The 20,919-nt window shown below is 52.7% G+C and overlaps 1 protein-coding gene across 1 annotated transcript in view; it reads right to left on the reverse strand.

Moving 5' to 3' along the window:
* Nucleotides 1-20,919, reverse strand: part of LOC142469192 (nuclear receptor ROR-alpha A-like) — a 344,736-nt gene that overhangs the window by 64,295 nt on the left and 259,522 nt on the right. The window contains 1 exon segment of the mRNA XM_075576155.1: nucleotides 8,041-8,182. Within this exon segment, the coding sequence (XP_075432270.1) occupies nucleotides 8,041-8,182 (142 nt within the window).

Raw genomic sequence — 20,919 nt, forward strand, 5'->3', positions numbered from 1 at the left:
ATACACGCAGTATGTGTTACCGTAACGTGACATACACGCAGTATGTGTTACCGTTATGTGACATACACGCAGTATGTGTTACCGTAACGTGACATACACGCAGTATGTGTTACCGTAACGTGACATACACGCAGTATGTGTTACCGTAACGTGACATACACGCAGTATGTGTTACCGTTATGTGACATACACGCAGTATGTGTTACCGTTATGTGACATACACGCAGTATGTGTTACCGTTATGTGACATACACGCAGTATGTGTTACCGTAACGTGACATACACGCAGTATGTGTTACCGTTATGTGACATACACGCAGTATGTGTTACCGTAACGTGACATACACGCAGTATGTGTTACCGTAACGTGACATACACGCAGTATGTGTTACCGTTATGTGACATACACGCAGTATGTGTTACCGTTATGTGACATACACGCAGTATGTGTTACCGTTACGTGACATACACGCAGTATGTGTTACCGTAACGTGACATACACGCAGTATGTGTTACCGTTATGTGACATACACGCAGTATGTGTTACCGTAACGTGACATACACGCAGTATGTGTTACCGTTATGTGACATACACGCAGCATGTGTTACCGTTACGTGACATACATGCAGTGTGTTACCGTTACGTGACATACACGCAGTATGTGTTACCGTTAAGTGACATACACGCAGTATGTGTTACCGTAACGTGACATACACGCAGTATGTGTTACCGTAACGTGACATACACGCAGTATGTGTTACCGTAACGTGACATACACGCAGTATGTGTTACCGTAACGTGACATACACGCAGTATGTGTTACCGTTACGTGACATACACGCAGTATGTGTTACCGTAACGTGACATACACGCAGTATGTGTTACCGTTACGTGACATACACGCAGTATGTGTTACCGTTATGTGACACACGCAGTATGTGTTACCGTTATGTGACACACGCAGTATGTGTTACCGTTACGTGACATACACGCAGTATGTGTTACCGTAACGTGACATACACGCAGTATGTGTTACCGTAACGTGACATACACGCAGTATGTGTTACCGTAACGTGACACACGCAGTATGTGTTACCGTTATGTGACATACACGCAGTATGTGTTACCGTAACGTGACATACACGCAGTATGTGTTACCGTAACGTGACACACGCAGTATGTGTTACCGTAACGTGACATACACGCAGTATGTGTTACCGTAACGTGACATACACGCAGTATGTGTTACCGTAACGTGACATACACGCAGTATGTGTTACCGTTATGTGACATACACGCAGTATGTGTTACCGTTATGTGACATACACGCAGTATGTGTTACCGTAACGTGACATACACGCAGTATGTGTTACCGTTATGTGACATACACGCAGTATGTGTTACCGTAACGTGACATACACGCAGTATGTGTTACCGTTATGTGACATACACGCAGTATGTGTTACCGTTACGTGACATACACGCAGTATGTGTTACCGTAACGTGACATACACGCAGTATGTGTTACCGTAACGTGACATACACGCAGCATGTGTTACCGTTATGTGACATACACGCAGTATGTGTTACCGTTATGTGACATACACGCAGTATGTGTTACCGTTATGTGACATACACGCAGTATGTGTTACCGTAACGTGACATACACGCAGTATGTGTTACCGTAACGTGACACACGCAGTATGTGTTACCGTAACGTGACATACACGCAGTATGTGTTACCGTTATGTGACATACACGCAGTATGTGTTACCGTAACGTGACATACACGCAGTATGTGTTACCGTAACGTGACATACACGCAGTATGTGTTACCGTAACGTGACATACACGCAGTATGTGTTACCGTAACGTGACATACACGCAGTATGTGTTACCGTAACGTGACATACACGCAGTATGTGTTACCGTAACGTGACACACGCAGTATGTGTTACCGTAACGTGACATACACGCAGTATGTGTTACCGTTATGTGACATACACGCAGTATGTGTTACCGTAACGTGACATACACGCAGTATGTGTTACCGTAACGTGACACACGCAGTATGTGTTACCGTAACGTGACATACACGCAGTATGTGTTACCGTAACGTGACATACACGCAGTATGTGTTACCGTTATGTGACATACACGCAGTATGTGTTACCGTAACGTGACATACACGCAGTATGTGTTACCGTAACGTGACATACACGCAGTATGTGTTACCGTAACGTGACATACACGCAGTATGTGTTACCGTAACGTGACATACACGCAGTATGTGTTACCGTTACGTGACATACACGCAGTATGTGTTACCGTTACGTGACATACACGCAGTATGTGTTACCGTTATGTGACATACACGCAGTATGTGTTACCGTTACGTGACATACACGCAGTATGTGTTACCGTTATGTGACATACACGCAGTATGTGTTACCGTAACGTGACATACACGCAGCATGTGTTACCGTTATGTGACATACATGCAGTGTGTTACCGTAACGTGACATACACGCAGTATGTGTTACCGTAACGTGACATACACGCAGTATGTGTTACCGTTATGTGACATACACGCAGTATGTGTTACCGTTATGTGACATACACGCAGTATGTGTTACCGTAACGAGACATACACGCAGTATGTGTTACCGTAACGTGACATACATGCAGTGTGTTACCGTTACGTGACATACACGCAGTATGTGTTACCGTTATGTGACATACATGCAGTGTGTTACCGTTACGTGACATACATGCAGTATGTGTTACCGTTATGTGACATACATGCAGTGTGTTACCGTTACGTGACATACATGCAGTGTGTTACCGTTACGTGACATACACGCAGTATGTGTTACCGTTACGTGACATACACGCAGTATGTGTTACCGTAACGTGACATACACGCAGTATGTGTTACCGTAACGTGACATACACGCAGTATGTGTTACCGTTACGTGACATACACGCAGCATGTGTTACCGTAACGTGACATACACGCAGCATGTGTTACCGTTATGTGACATACACGCAGTATGTGTTACCGTTATGTGACATACACGCAGTATGTGTTACCGTTATGTGACATACACGCAGTATGTGTTACCGTTATGTGACATACACGCAGTATGTGTTACCGTAACGTGACATACACGCAGTATGTGTTACCGTTATGTGACATACACGCAGTATGTGTTACCGTTACGTGACATACACGCAGTATGTGTTACCGTTATGTGACATACACGCAGTATGTGTTACCGTTATGTGACATACACGCAGTATGTGTTACCGTTATGTGACATACACGCAGTATGTGTTACCGTTATGTGACATACACGCAGCATGTGTTACCGTAACGTGACATACACGCAGCATGTGTTACCGTTATGTGACATACACGCAGCATGTGTTACCGTTATGTGACATACACGCAGTATGTGTTACCGTTATGTGACATACACGCAGTATGTGTTACCGTAACGTGACATACACGCAGTATGTGTTACCGTTATGTGACATACACGCAGTATGTGTTACCGTTATGTGACATACACGCAGTATGTGTTACCGTAACGTGACATACACGCAGCATGTGTTACCGTAACGTGACATACACGCAGTATGTGTTACCGTAACGTGACATACACGCAGTATGTGTTACCGTAACGTGACATACACGCAGTATGTGTTACCGTTATGTGACATACACGCAGTATGTGTTACCGTTATGTGACATACACGCAGTATGTGTTACCGTAACGTGACATACACGCAGTATGTGTTACCGTTATGTGACATACACGCAGTATGTGTTACCGTAACGTGACATACACGCAGTATGTGTTACCGTAACGTGACATACACGCAGTATGTGTTACCGTTATGTGACATACACGCAGTATGTGTTACCGTAACGTGACATACACGCAGTATGTGTTACCGTTATGTGACATACACGCAGTATGTGTTACCGTAACGTGACATACACGCAGTATGTGTTACCGTTATGTGACATACACGCAGTATGTGTTACCGTTATGTGACATACACGCAGTATGTGTTACCGTAACGTGACATACACGCAGTATGTGTTACCGTTACGTGACATACACGCAGTATGTGTTACCGTTATGTGACATACATGCAGTGTGTTACCGTAACGTGACATACACGCAGTATGTGTTACCGTTATGTGACATACACGCAGTATGTGTTACCGTAACGTGACATACACGCAGTATGTGTTACCGTAACGTGACATACACGCAGTATGTGTTACCGTAACGTGACATACACGCAGTATGTGTTACCGTAACGTGACACACGCAGTATGTGTTACCGTTACGTGACATACACGCAGTATGTGTTACCGTTATGTGACATACACGCAGTATGTGTTACCGTAACGTGACATACACGCAGTATGTGTTACCGTAACGTGACATACACGCAGTATGTGTTACCGTAACGTGACATACACGCAGTATGTGTTACCGTTATGTGACATACACGCAGTATGTGTTACCGTTATGTGACATACACGCAGTATGTGTTACCGTTATGTGACATACACGCAGTATGTGTTACCGTAACGTGACATACACGCAGTATGTGTTACCGTTATGTGACATACACGCAGTATGTGTTACCGTTACGTGACATACACGCAGTATGTGTTACCGTTACGTGACATACACGCAGTATGTGTTACCGTAACGTGACATACACGCAGTATGTGTTACCGTAACGTGACATACACGCAGTATGTGTTACCGTTATGTGACATACACGCAGTATGTGTTACCGTAACGTGACATACACGCAGTATGTGTTACCGTTATGTGACATACACGCAGTATGTGTTACCGTTATGTGACATACACGCAGTATGTGTTACCGTTATGTGACATACACGCAGTATGTGTTACCGTTATGTGACATACACGCAGCATGTGTTACCGTTATGTGACATACACGCAGTATGTGTTACCGTAACGTGACATACACGCAGCATGTGTTACCGTTATGTGACATACACGCAGTATGTGTTACCGTAACGTGACATACACGCAGTATGTGTTACCGTTATGTGACATACACGCAGTATGTGTTACCGTAACGTGACATACACGCAGTATGTGTTACCGTAACGTGACATACACGCAGTATGTGTTACCGTTATGTGACATACACGCAGTATGTGTTACCGTAACGTGACATACACGCAGTATGTGTTACCGTTATGTGACATACACGCAGTATGTGTTACCGTAACGTGACATACACGCAGCATGTGTTACCGTTATGTGACATACACGCAGTATGTGTTACCGTAACGTGACATACACGCAGTATGTGTTACCGTTATGTGACATACACGCAGCATGTGTTACCGTAACGTGACATACACGCAGTATGTGTTACCGTTATGTGACATACACGCAGCATGTGTTACCGTAACGTGACATACACGCAGTATGTGTTACCGTAACGTGACATACACGCAGTATGTGTTACCGTAACGTGACATACACGCAGTATGTGTTACCGTAACGAGACATACACGCAGTATGTGTTACCGTAACGTGACATACACGCAGCATGTGTTACCGTTATGTGACATACACGCAGTATGTGTTACCGTTACGTGACATACACGCAGTATGTGTTACCGTAACGTGACATACACGCAGTATGTGTTACCGTTATGTGACATACACGCAGTATGTGTTACCGTAACGTGACATACACGCAGCATGTGTTACCGTAACGTGACATACACGCAGTATGTGTTACCGTTATGTGACATACACGCAGTATGTGTTACCGTAACGTGACATACACGCAGCATGTGTTACCGTTATGTGACATACACGCAGTATGTGTTACCGTTACGTGACATACACGCAGTATGTGTTACCGTAACGTGACATACACGCAGTATGTGTTACCGTAACGTGACATACACGCAGTATGTGTTACCGTAACGTGACATACACGCAGTATGTGTTACCGTTATGTGACATACACGCAGTATGTGTTACCGTTATGTGACATACACGCAGTATGTGTTACCGTAACGTGACATACACGCAGTATGTGTTACCGTAACGTGACATACACGCAGTATGTGTTACCGTTATGTGACATACACGCAGTATGTGTTACCGTAACGTGACATACACGCAGTATGTGTTACCGTTATGTGACATACACGCAGTATGTGTTACCGTAACGTGACATACACGCAGTATGTGTTACCGTTATGTGACATACACGCAGTATGTGTTACCGTAACGTGACATACACGCAGTATGTGTTACCGTTATGTGACATACACGCAGTGTGTGTTACCGTTATGTGACATACACGCAGTATGTGTTACCGTAACGTGACATACACGCAGTATGTGTTACCGTTATGTGACATACACGCAGCATGTGTTACCGTTATGTGACATACACGCAGCATGTGTTACCGTTATGTGACATACACGCAGTATGTGTTACCGTTATGTGACATACACGCAGTATGTGTTACCGTTATGTGACATACACGCAGTATGTGTTACCGTAACGTGACATACACGCAGTATGTGTTACCGTAACGTGACACACGCAGTATGTGTTACCGTTACGTGACATACACGCAGTATGTGTTACCGTTACGTGACATACACGCAGTATGTGTTACCGTAACGTGACATACACGCAGTATGTGTTACCGTAACGTGACATACACGCAGTATGTGTTACCGTAACGTGACATACACGCAGTATGTGTTACCGTTATGTGACATACACGCAGTATGTGTTACCGTAACGTGACATACACGCAGTATGTGTTACCGTAACGTGACATACACGCAGTATGTGTTACCGTAACGTGACATACACGCAGTATGTGTTACCGTTATGTGACATACACGCAGTATGTGTTACCGTAACGTGACATACACGCAGTATGTGTTACCGTAACGTGACATACACGCAGTATGTGTTACCGTTATGTGACATACACGCAGTATGTGTTACCGTTATGTGACATACACGCAGTATGTGTTACCGTTATGTGACATACACGCAGTATGTGTTACCGTAACGTGACATACACGCAGTATGTGTTACCGTAACGTGACATACACGCAGTATGTGTTACCGTTATGTGACATACACGCAGTATGTGTTACCGTTATGTGACATACACGCAGTATGTGTTACCGTTACGTGACATACACGCAGTATGTGTTACCGTAACGTGACATACACGCAGTATGTGTTACCGTTATGTGACATACACGCAGTATGTGTTACCGTAACGTGACATACACGCAGTATGTGTTACCGTTATGTGACATACACGCAGCATGTGTTACCGTTACGTGACATACATGCAGTGTGTTACCGTTACGTGACATACACGCAGTATGTGTTACCGTTAAGTGACATACACGCAGTATGTGTTACCGTAACGTGACATACACGCAGTATGTGTTACCGTAACGTGACATACACGCAGTATGTGTTACCGTAACGTGACATACACGCAGTATGTGTTACCGTAACGTGACATACACGCAGTATGTGTTACCGTAACGAGACATACACGCAGTATGTGTTACCGTTATGTGACATACACGCAGTATGTGTTACCGTTACGTGACATACACGCAGTATGTGTTACCGTTACGTGACATACACGCAGTATGTGTTACCGTAACGTGACATACACGCAGTATGTGTTACCGTAACGTGACATACACGCAGTATGTGTTACCGTTATGTGACATACACGCAGTATGTGTTACCGTCACGTGACATACACGCAGTATGTGTTACCGTAACGTGACATACACGCAGTATGTGTTACCGTCACGTGACATACACGCAGTATGTGTTACCGTCACGTGAAGAGCCGCTTGGCGTGCTCATGGTGAGTCTCCGTGTAATATGACCAGGGTTGGGTCAGTGCGCGTTACCATGATGCGCTGTGCCCGTGGTTAGGTCGGTGACTCTTACCGTCACGTGACATGCCCACGGAGAGGCATTTCTGCAGCCGGCAGTGTTGGCAGCGGTTCCGACTCGTCCGATCAATCAAACAGTTTTTCTGGCGTGGACACGAGTACGTGGCATTACTCTGCTGACTCCGCCGGAAGAAGCCCTGAGAGAGGGAACAAGCGGGGTTAAACCGGGCACCGCTAACACATCGGGAACACGCTACGTTATACCGAGAACCACTAACACACAGCGTTATACCGAGCACCGCCAACACGTAGGGAAATACTGGGCACCGCTAACACAGCGGGAACACGCGGGGTTATACTGTGCACTGGTAACACGGGGATATACCGGGCACCACTAACACAGCGGGAACACGCAGGGATATACCGGGCACCACTAACACAGCGGGAACACGCAGGGTTATACCGGGCAACGCTAACACATCGGGAACACGCAGGGATATACCGGGCACCACTAACACAGCGGGAACACGCAGGGATATACCGGGCACCGCTAACACAGCGGGAACACGCAGGGATATACCGGGCACCGCTAACACAGCGTGAACACGCAGGGATATACCGGGCACCGCTAACACAGCGGGAACACGCAGGGATATACCGGGCACCACTAACACAGCGGGAACACGCAGGGATATACCGGGCACCACTAACACAGCGGGAACCCGCAGGGTTATACCGGGCACCGCTAACACATCGGGAACACGCAGGGATATACCGGGCACCGTTAACATAGCGGGAACACGCAGGGATATACCGGGCACAGCTAACACAGCGGGAACACGCAGGGATATACCGGGCACCGCTAACACAGCGTGAACACGCAGGGATATACCGGGCACCGCTAACACAGCGGGAACACGCAGGGATATACCGGGCACCGCTAACATCGGGAACACGCAGGGATATACCGGCACCGCTAACACGCAGGGATACACCGCTAGCACATCGGGAACACGCAGGGATATACCGGGCACCACTAACACAGCGGGAACACGCAGGGATATACCGGGCACCACTAACACAGCGGGAACACGCAGGGATATACCGGGCACCACTAACACATCGGAAACACGCAGGGATATACCGGGCACCGTTAACACATCGGGAACATGCAGGGATATACCAGGCACCGCTAACACATCGGGAACACGCGGGATATACCGGGTACCGCTAACACATCGGGAACACACAGGGATATACCGGGCACAGCTAACACAGCGGGAACACGCAGGGATATACCGGGCACCGCTAACATCGGGAACACGCAGGGATATACCGGGCACCGCTAACACTTAGGGAACACGCAGGGATATACCGGGCACCACTAACACAGCGGGAACACGCGGGATATACGGGGCACCGCTAACACAGCGGGAACACGCAGGGATATACCGGGCACCGCTAAAACATAGGGAACACGCAGGGATATAACGGGCACCGCTAACATCGGGAACACGCAGAGATATACCGGGCACCGCTAACACAGCGGGAACACGCGGGATGTACGGGGCACCGCTAACACAGCGGGAACACGCAGGGATATACCGGGCACGGCTAACACAGCGGGAACACGCAGGGATATACCGGGCACGGCTAACACAGCGAGAACATGCAGGGATATACCGGGCACGGCTAACACAGCGGGAACACGCAGGGATATACCGGGCACCGCTAACACAGAGGGAACACGCACGGATATACCGGGCACCGCTAACATCGGGAACACGCAGGGATATACCGGGCACCGCTAACACAGCGGGAACACGCGGGAATATACCGGGCACCGCTAACATCGGGAACACGCAGGGATATACCGGGCACCGCTAACATCGGGAACACGCAGGGATATACCGGGCACCGCTAACATCGGGAACACGCAGGGATATACCGGGCACCGCTAACATCGGGAACACGCAGGGATATACCGGGCACCGCTAACACAGAGGGAACACGCAGGGATATACCGGGCACCGCTAACATCGGGAACACGCAGGGATATACCGGGCACCGCTAACACATCGGGAACACGCAGGGATATACCGGGCACCGCTAACACAGCGGGAACACGCAGGGATATACCGGGCACCGCTAACACAGCGGGAACACGCAGGGATATACCGGGCACCGCTAACACAGCGTGAACACGCAGGGATATACCGGGCACCGCTAACACAGCGGGAACACGCAGGGATATACCGGGCACCGCTAACATCGGGAACACGCAGGGATATACCGGCACCGCTAACACGCAGGGATACACCGCTAGCACATCGGGAACACGCAGGGATATACCGGGCACCACTAACACAGCGGGAACACGCAGGGATATACCGGGCACCACTAACACAGCGGGAACACGCAGGGATATACCGGGCACCACTAACACATCGGGAACATGCAGGGATATACCAGGCACCGCTAACACATCGGGAACACGCGGGATATACCGGGTACCGCTAACACATCGGGAACACACAGGGATATACTGGGCACAGCTAACACAGCGGGAAAACGCAGGGATATACCGGGCACCGCTAACACAGCGGGAACACGCAGGGATATACCGGGCACCGCTAACATTGGGAATACGCAGGGATATAACGGGCACCGCTAACACAGGGGGAACACGCAGGGATATACCGGGCACCGCTAACACAGCAGGAACACGCAGGGATATACCGCTAACACAGGGGGAACACGCAGGGATATACCGGCACCGCTAACACAGCAGGAACACGCAGGGATATACCGCCAACACAGGGGGAACACGCAAGGATATACCGTTAACAGAGGGAACACGCAGGGATATACTGCTAACAGAGGGAACACGCAGGGATATACCGGGCACCGATAACACATCGGGAACATGCAGGGATATACCGGGCACCGCTAACAGAGGGAATACGCAGGGATATACCGGGCACCGCTAACACAGCGGGAACACGCAGGAATATACCGGGCACTGCTAACACAGCGGGAACACGCAGGGATATAATGAGCACCGCTAACATAGCGGGAACACGCAGGGATATACCGCTAACAGAGGGAACACGCGGGGATATAATGAGCACCGCTAACATAGCGGGAACACGCAGGGATATACTGCTAACAGAGGGAACACGCGGGGATATACCGGGCACCGCTAACACATCGGGAACACGCGGGGATATACCGGGCACCGCTAACTCATCGGGAACACGCGGGGATATACCGGGCACCGGGAACACGCGGGAATATACCGGCACCGCTAACACGCAGGGATACACCGCTAACACATCGGGAACACGCAGGGATATACCGGGCACCGCTAACACATCAGGAACACGCAGGAATATACCGGGCACCGCTAACACATCGGGAACACGCAGGGATATAATGAGCACCGCTAACATAGCGGGAACACGCGGGGATATACCGGGCACCACTAACACAGCGGGAACACGCAGGGATATACCGCTAACAGAGGGAACACGCAGGGATATAGCGGGCACGGCTAACACATCGGGAACACGCGGGGATATACCGGCACCGCTAACACATCCGGATCACGCAGGGATATAATGAGCACCGCTAACACAGGGGGAACACCCAGGGATATACCGGGCACCGCTATCACAGCGGGAACACGCAAGGATATACCGCTAACATCGGGAACACGCAGGGATATACCGCTAACAGAGGGAACACGCAGGGATATACCAGGCACCGCTAACACAAGGGGAACACGCAGGGATATACCGGCACCGCTAACAGCGGGAACACGCAGGGATATACCGCTAACAGAGGGAACACGCAGGAATATACCGGGCACCGCTAACACAGGGGGAACACGCAGGGATATACCGGGCACCGCTAACACATCGGGAACACGCAGGGATATACCGGGCACCGCTAACACAGTGGGAACACGCGGGGATATACCGGGCACCGCTAACACATCGGGAACACGCGGGGATATACTGGGTACCGCTAACACAGCGGGAACACGCGGGAATATACCGGCACCGCTAACACGCAGGGATACACCGCTAACACATCGGGAACACGCAGGGATATACCAGCACCCTAACACGCAGGGATATACCGCTAACAGAGGAACACGCAGGGATATACCGCTAACCGAGGGTACACGTAGGGATATACCGCTAACAGAGGGAACACGCAGGGATATACCGGGCACCGCTAACAGAGGGAACACGCAGGGATATACCGGGCACCGCTAACACATCGGGAACACGCAGGGATATACTGGGCACCGCTAACACATCGGGAACACGCAGGGATATACCGGGCACGGCTAACAGAGGGCACACGCAGGGATATACCGGGCACAGCTAACACAGCGGGAACACGCAGGGATATACCGGGCACCGCTAACACAGGGGGAACACGCAGGGATATACCGGGCACTGCTAACACATCGGGAACACGCAGGGATATACCGGGCACCGCTAACACAGCGGGAACACGCAGGGATATACCGGGCACCGCTAACAGAGGGAACACGCAGGGATATACCGGGCACAGCTAACACAGCGGGAACACGCAGGGATATACCGTGCACCGCTAACACAGGGGGAACACGCAGGGATATACCGGGCACCGCTAACACAGTGGGAACACGCAGGGATATACCGGGCACCGCTAACACATCGGGAACACGCAGGGATATACCGGGCACCGCTAACACAGGGGGAACATGCAGGGATATACCGGCACCGCTAACACAGCGTGAACACGCAGGGATATACCGGGCACCGCTAACATCGGGAACACGCAGGGATATACCGGGCACCGCTAACATCGGGAACACGCAGGGATATAACGGGTACCGCTAACATCGGGAACACGCAGGGATATACCGGCACCGCTAACATCGGGAACACGCAGGGATATAACGGGCACCGCTAACATCGGGAACACGCAGGGATATACCGGCACCGCTAACACAGGGGGAACACGCAGGGATATACCGGCACCGCTAACACAGCGGGAACACGCGGGATATACGGGGCACCGCTAACACAGCGGGAACACGCAGGGACATACCGGGCACCGCTAACATCGGGAACACGCAGGGATATACCGGGCACTGCTAACACAGCAGGAACACGCGGGGATATGCAGGGCACCGCTAACACAGGGGGAACACGCAGGGATATACCGGCACCGCTAACACAGGGGGAACACGCAGGGATATACCGGCACCGCTAACACAGGGGGAACACGCAGGGACATACCGGGCACCGCTAACACATCGGGAACACGCAGGGATATACCGCTAACACATCGGGAACACGCAGGGATATACCGGGTACCGCTAACACAGGGGGAACACGCAGGGATATACCGGGCACCGCTAACACAGCGGGAACACGCAGGAATATACCGGGCACTGCTAACACAGCGGGAACACGCAGGGATATAATGAGCACCGCTAACATAGCGGGAACACGCAGGGATATACCGCTAACAGAGGGAACACGCGGGGATATAATGAGCACCGCTAACATAGCGGGAACACGCAGGGATATACCGCTAACAGAGGGAACACGCGGGGATATACCGGGCACCACTAACACATCGGGAACACGCGGGAATATACCGGGCACCGGGAACACGCGGGAATATACCGGCACCGCTAACACGCAGGGATACACCGCTAACACATCGGGAACACGCAGGGATATACCGGGCACCGCTAACACATCGGGAACACGCAGGAATATACCGGGCACCGCTAACACATCGGGAACACACAGGGATATAATGAGCACCGCTAACATAGCGGGAACACGCGGGGATATACCGGGCACCACTAACACAGCGGGAACACGCAGGGATATACCGCTAACAGAGGGAACACGCAGGGATATAACGGGTACCGCTAACATCGGGAACACGCAGGGATATACCGGCACCGCTAACATCGGGAACACGCAGGGATATACCGGCACCGCTAACATCGGGAACACGCAGGGATATAACGGGCACCGCTAACATCGGGAACACGCAGGGATATACCGGCACCGCTAACACAGGGGGAACACGCAGGGATATACCGGCACCGCTAACACAGCGGGAACACGCGGGATATACGGGGCACCGCTAACACAGCGGGAACACGCAGGGACATACCGGGCACCGCTAACATCGGGAACACGCAGGGATATACCGGGCACTGCTAACACAGCAGGAACACGCGGGGATATGCCGGGCACCGCTAACACAGGGGGAACACACAGGGATATAATGAGCACCGCTAACACAGCGGGAAAACGCAGGGATATAATGAGCACCGCTAACACAGCGGGAACACGCAGGGATATACCGGGCACCACTAACATCAGGAACACGCAGGGATATACCGCTAACAGAGGGAACACGCGGGGATATAGCGGGCACGGCTAACACAGCGGGAACACGCAGGGATATACCGGGCACCGCTAACACATCGGGAACACGCAGAGATATAATGAGCACCGCTAACACAGCGGGAACACGCAGGGATATACCGGGCACTGCTAACACAGCGAGAATACGCAGGGATATATGAGCACCGCTAACACAGCGGGAACACGCGGGATATACGAGGCACCACTAACATCAGGAACACACAGGGATATACCGCTAACAGAGGGAACACGCGGGGATATAGCAGGGATATAGCGGGCACGGCTAACACAGCGGGAACACGCAGGGATATACCGCTAACACAGCGGGAACACGCAGGGATATACCGGGTACCGCTAACATAGCGGGACCACGCAGGGATATACCGGGCACCGCTAACACAGCGGGAACACGCAGGGATATACCAGGCACCGCTAACATCGGGAACACGCAGGTATATACCGGGCACCGCTAACACGCAGGGATATACCGGGCACCGCTAACACAGTGGGAACACGCAGGGATATGCCGGGCACCGCTAACACATCGGGAACACGCAGGGATATACCGGGCACCGCTAACACAGTGGGAACACGCAGGGATATACCGGGCACCGCTAACATCGGGAACACGCATGGATATACAGGGCACCGCTAACACGCAGGGATATACCAGGCACCGCTAACATCGGGAACATGCAGGGATATACCGGGCACCGCTAACACATCGGGAACACGCAGGGATATACCGGGCACCGCTAACACAGTGGGAACACGCAGGGATATACCGGGCACCGCTAACATCGGGAACACGCATGGATATACCGGGCACCGCTAACACGCAGGGATATACCGGGCACCGCTAACACAGTGGGAACACGCAGGGATATGCCAGGCACCGCTAACACATCGGGAACACGCAGGGATATACCGGGCACCTCTAACACAGTGGGAACACGCAGGGATATACCGGGCACCGCTAACATCGGGAACACACATGGATATACAGGGCACCGCTAACACGCAGGGATATACCAGGCACCGCTAACATCGGGAACACGCAGGGATATACCGGGCACCGCTAACACATCGGGAACACGCGGGATGTACGGGGCACCGCTAACACAGCGGGAACACGCAGGGATATACCGGGCACGGCTAACACAGCGGGAACACGCAGGGATATACCGGGCACGGCTAACACAGCGAGAACATGCAGGGATATACCGGGCACGGCTAACACAGCGGGAACACGCAGGGATATACCGGGCACCGCTAACACAGAGGGAACACGCACGGATATACCGGGCACCGCTAACATCGGGAACACGCAGGGATATACCGGGCACCGCTAACACAGCGGGAACACGCGGGAATATACCGGGCACCGCTAACATCGGGAACACGCAGGGATATACCGGGCACCGCTAACATCGGGAACACGCAGGGATATACCGGGCACCGCTAACATCGGGAACACGCAGGGATATACCGGGCACCGCTAACATCGGGAACACGCAGGGATATACCGGGCACCGCTAACACAGAGGGAACACGCAGGGATATACCGGGCACCGCTAACATCGGGAACACGCAGGGATATACCGGGCACCGCTAACACATCGGGAACACGCAGGGATATACCGGGCACCGCTAACACAGCGGGAACACGCAGGGATATACCGGGCACCGCTAACACAGCGGGAACACGCAGGGATATACCGGGCACCGCTAACACAGCGTGAACACGCAGGGATATACCGGGCACCGCTAACACAGCGGGAACACGCAGGGATATACCGGGCACCGCTAACATCGGGAACACGCAGGGATATACCGGCACCGCTAACACGCAGGGATACACCGCTAGCACATCGGGAACACGCAGGGATATACCGGGCACCACTAACACAGCGGGAACACGCAGGGATATACCGGGCACCACTAACACAGCGGGAACACGCAGGGATATACCGGGCACCACTAACACATCGGGAACATGCAGGGATATACCAGGCACCGCTAACACATCGGGAACACGCGGGATATACCGGGTACCGCTAACACATCGGGAACACACAGGGATATACTGGGCACAGCTAACACAGCGGGAAAACGCAGGGATATACCGGGCACCGCTAACACAGCGGGAACACGCAGGGATATACCGGGCACCGCTAACATTGGGAATACGCAGGGATATAACGGGCACCGCTAACACAGGGGGAACACGCAGGGATATACCGGGCACCGCTAACACAGCAGGAACACGCAGGGATATACCGCTAACACAGGGGGAACACGCAGGGATATACCGGCACCGCTAACACAGCAGGAACACGCAGGGATATACCGCCAACACAGGGGGAACACGCAAGGATATACCGTTAACAGAGGGAACACGCAGGGATATACTGCTAACAGAGGGAACACGCAGGGATATACCGGGCACCGATAACACATCGGGAACATGCAGGGATATACCGGGCACCGCTAACAGAGGGAATACGCAGGGATATACCGGGCACCGCTAACACAGCGGGAACACGCAGGAATATACCGGGCACTGCTAACACAGCGGGAACACGCAGGGATATAATGAGCACCGCTAACATAGCGGGAACACGCAGGGATATACCGCTAACAGAGGGAACACGCGGGGATATAATGAGCACCGCTAACATAGCGGGAACACGCAGGGATATACTGCTAACAGAGGGAACACGCGGGGATATACCGGGCACCGCTAACACATCGGGAACACGCGGGGATATACCGGGCACCGCTAACTCATCGGGAACACGCGGGGATATACCGGGCACCGGGAACACGCGGGAATATACCGGCACCGCTAACACGCAGGGATACACCGCTAACACATCGGGAACACGCAGGGATATACCGGGCACCGCTAACACATCAGGAACACGCAGGAATATACCGGGCACCGCTAACACATCGGGAACACGCAGGGATATAATGAGCACCGCTAACATAGCGGGAACACGCGGGGATATACCGGGCACCACTAACACAGCGGGAACACGCAGGGATATACCGCTAACAGAGGGAACACGCAGGGATATAGCGGGCACGGCTAACACATCGGGAACACGCGGGGATATACCGGCACCGCTAACACATCCGGATCACGCAGGGATATAATGAGCACCGCTAACACAGGGGGAACACCCAGGGATATACCGGGCACCGCTATCACAGCGGGAACACGCAAGGATATACCGCTAACATCGGGAACACGCAGGGATATACCGCTAACAGAGGGAACACGCAGGGATATACCAGGCACCGCTAACACAAGGGGAACACGCAGGGATATACCGGCACCGCTAACAGCGGGAACACGCAGGGATATACCGCTAACAGAGGGAACACGCAGGAATATACCGGGCACCGCTAACACAGGGGGAACACGCAGGGATATACCGGGCACCGCTAACACATCGGGAACACGCAGGGATATACCGGGCACCGCTAACACAGTGGGAACACGCGGGGATATACCGGGCACCGCTAACACATCGGGAACACGCGGGGATATACTGGGTACCGCTAACACAGCGGGAACACGCGGGAATATACCGGCACCGCTAACACGCAGGGATACACCGCTAACACATCGGGAACACGCAGGGATATACCAGCACCCTAACACGCAGGGATATACCGCTAACAGAGGAACACGCAGGGATATACCGCTAACCGAGGGTACACGTAGGGATATACCGCTAACAGAGGGAACACGCAGGGATATACCGGGCACCGCTAACAGAGGGAACACGCAGGGATATACCGGGCACCGCTAACACATCGGGAACACGCAGGGATATACTGGGCACCGCTAACACATCGGGAACACGCAGGGATATACCGGGCACGGCTAACAGAGGGCACACGCAGGGATATACCGGGCACAGCTAACACAGCGGGAACACGCAGGGATATACCGGGCACCGCTAACACAGGGGGAACACGCAGGGATATACCGGGCACTGCTAACACATCGGGAACACGCAGGGATATACCGGGCACCGCTAACACAGCGGGAACACGCAGGGATATACCGGGCACCGCTAACAGAGGGAACACGCAGGGATATACCGGGCACAGCTAACACAGCGGGAACACGCAGGGATATACCGTGCACCGCTAACACAGGGGGAACACGCAGGGATATACCGGGCACCGCTAACACAGTGGGAACACGCAGGGATATACCGGGCACCGCTAACACATCGGGAACACGCAGGGATATACCGGGCACCGCTAACACAGGGGGAACATGCAGGGATATACCGGCACCGCTAACACAGCGTGAACACGCAGGGATATACCGGGCACCGCTAACATCGGGAACACGCAGGGATATACCGGGCACCGCTAACATCGGGAACACGCAGGGATATAACGGGTACCGCTAACATCGGGAACACGCAGGGATATACCGGCACCGCTAACATCGGGAACACGCAGGGATATAACGGGCACCGCTAACATCGGGAACACGCAGGGATATACCGGCACCGCTAACACAGGGGGAACACGCAGGGATATACCGGCACCGCTAACACAGCGGGAACACGCGGGATATACGGGGCACCGCTAACACAGCGGGAACACGCAGGGACATACCGGGCACCGCTAACATCGGGAACACGCAGGGATATACCGGGCACTGCTAACACAGCAGGAACACGCGGGGATATGCAGGGCACCGCTAACACAGGGGGAACACGCAGGGATATACCGGCACCGCTAACACAGGGGGAACACGCAGGGATATACCGGCACCGCTAACACAGGGGGAACACGCAGGGACATACCGGGCACCGCTAACACATCGGGAACACGCAGGGATATACCGCTAACACATCGGGAACACGCAGGGATATACCGGGTACCGCTAACACAGGGGGAACACGCAGGGATATACCGGGCACCGCTAACACAGCGGGAACACGCAGGAATATACCGGGCACTGCTAACACAGCGGGAACACGCAGGGATATAATGAGCACCGCTAACATAGCGGGAACACGCAGGGATATACCGCTAACAGAGGGAACACGCGGGGATATAATGAGCACCGCTAACATAGCGGGAACACGCAGGGATATACCGCTAACAGAGGGAACACGCGGGGATATACCGGGCACCACTAACACATCGGGAACACGCGGGAATATACCGGGCACCGGGAACACGCGGGAATATACCGGCACCGCTAACACGCAGGGATACACCGCTAACACATCGGGAACACGCAGGGATATACCGGGCACCGCTAACACATCGGGAACACGCAGGAATATACCGGGCACCGCTAACACATCGGGAACACACAGGGATATAATGAGCACCGCTAACATAGCGGGAACACGCGGGGATATACCGGGCACCACTAACACAGCGGGAACACGCAGGGATATACCGCTAACAGAGGGAACACGCAGGGATATAACGGGTACCGCTAACATCGGGAACACGCAGGGATATACCGGCACCGCTAACATCGGGAACACGCAGGGATATACCGGCACCGCTAACATCGGGAACACGCAGGGATATAACGGGCACCGCTAACATCGGGAACACGCAGGGATATACCGGCACCGCTAACACAGGGGGAACACGCAGGGATATACCGGCACCGCTAACACAGCGGGAACACGCGGGATATACGGGGCACCGCTAACACAGCGGGAACACGCAGGGACATACCGGGCACCGCTAACATCGGGAACACGCAGGGATATACCGGGCACTGCTAACACAGCAGGAACACGCGGGGATATGCCGGGCACCGCTAACACAGGGGGAACACACAGGGATATAATGAGCACCGCTAACACAGCGGGAAAACGCAGGGATATAATGAGCACCGCTAACACAGCGGGAACACGCAGGGATATACCGGGCACCACTAACATCAGGAACACGCAGGGATATACCGCTAACAGAGGGAACACGCGGGGATATAGCGGGCACGGCTAACACAGCGGGAACACGCAGGGATATACCGGGCACCGCTAACACATCGGGAACACGCAGAGATATAATGAGCACCGCTAACACAGCGGGAACACGCAGGGATATACCGGGCACTGCTAACACAGCGAGAATACGCAGGGATATATGAGCACCGCTAACACAGCGGGAACACGCGGGATATACGAGGCACCACTAACATCAGGAACACACAGGGATATACCGCTAACAGAGGGAACACGCGGGGATATAGCAGGGATATAGCGGGCACGGCTAACACAGCGGGAACACGCAGGGATATACCGCTAACACAGCGGGAACACGCAGGGATATACCGGGTACCGCTAACATAGCGGGACCACGCAGGGATATACCGGGCACCGCTAACACAGCGGGAACACGCAGGGATATACCAGGCACCGCTAACATCGGGAACACGCAGGTATATACCGGGCACCGCTAACACGCAGGGA

The sequence above is a fragment of the Ascaphus truei genome, chromosome 18 (assembly GCF_040206685.1).
Source record: "Ascaphus truei isolate aAscTru1 chromosome 18, aAscTru1.hap1, whole genome shotgun sequence".
In the NCBI taxonomy this organism is placed as follows: Eukaryota; Metazoa; Chordata; class Amphibia; order Anura; family Ascaphidae; genus Ascaphus; species Ascaphus truei.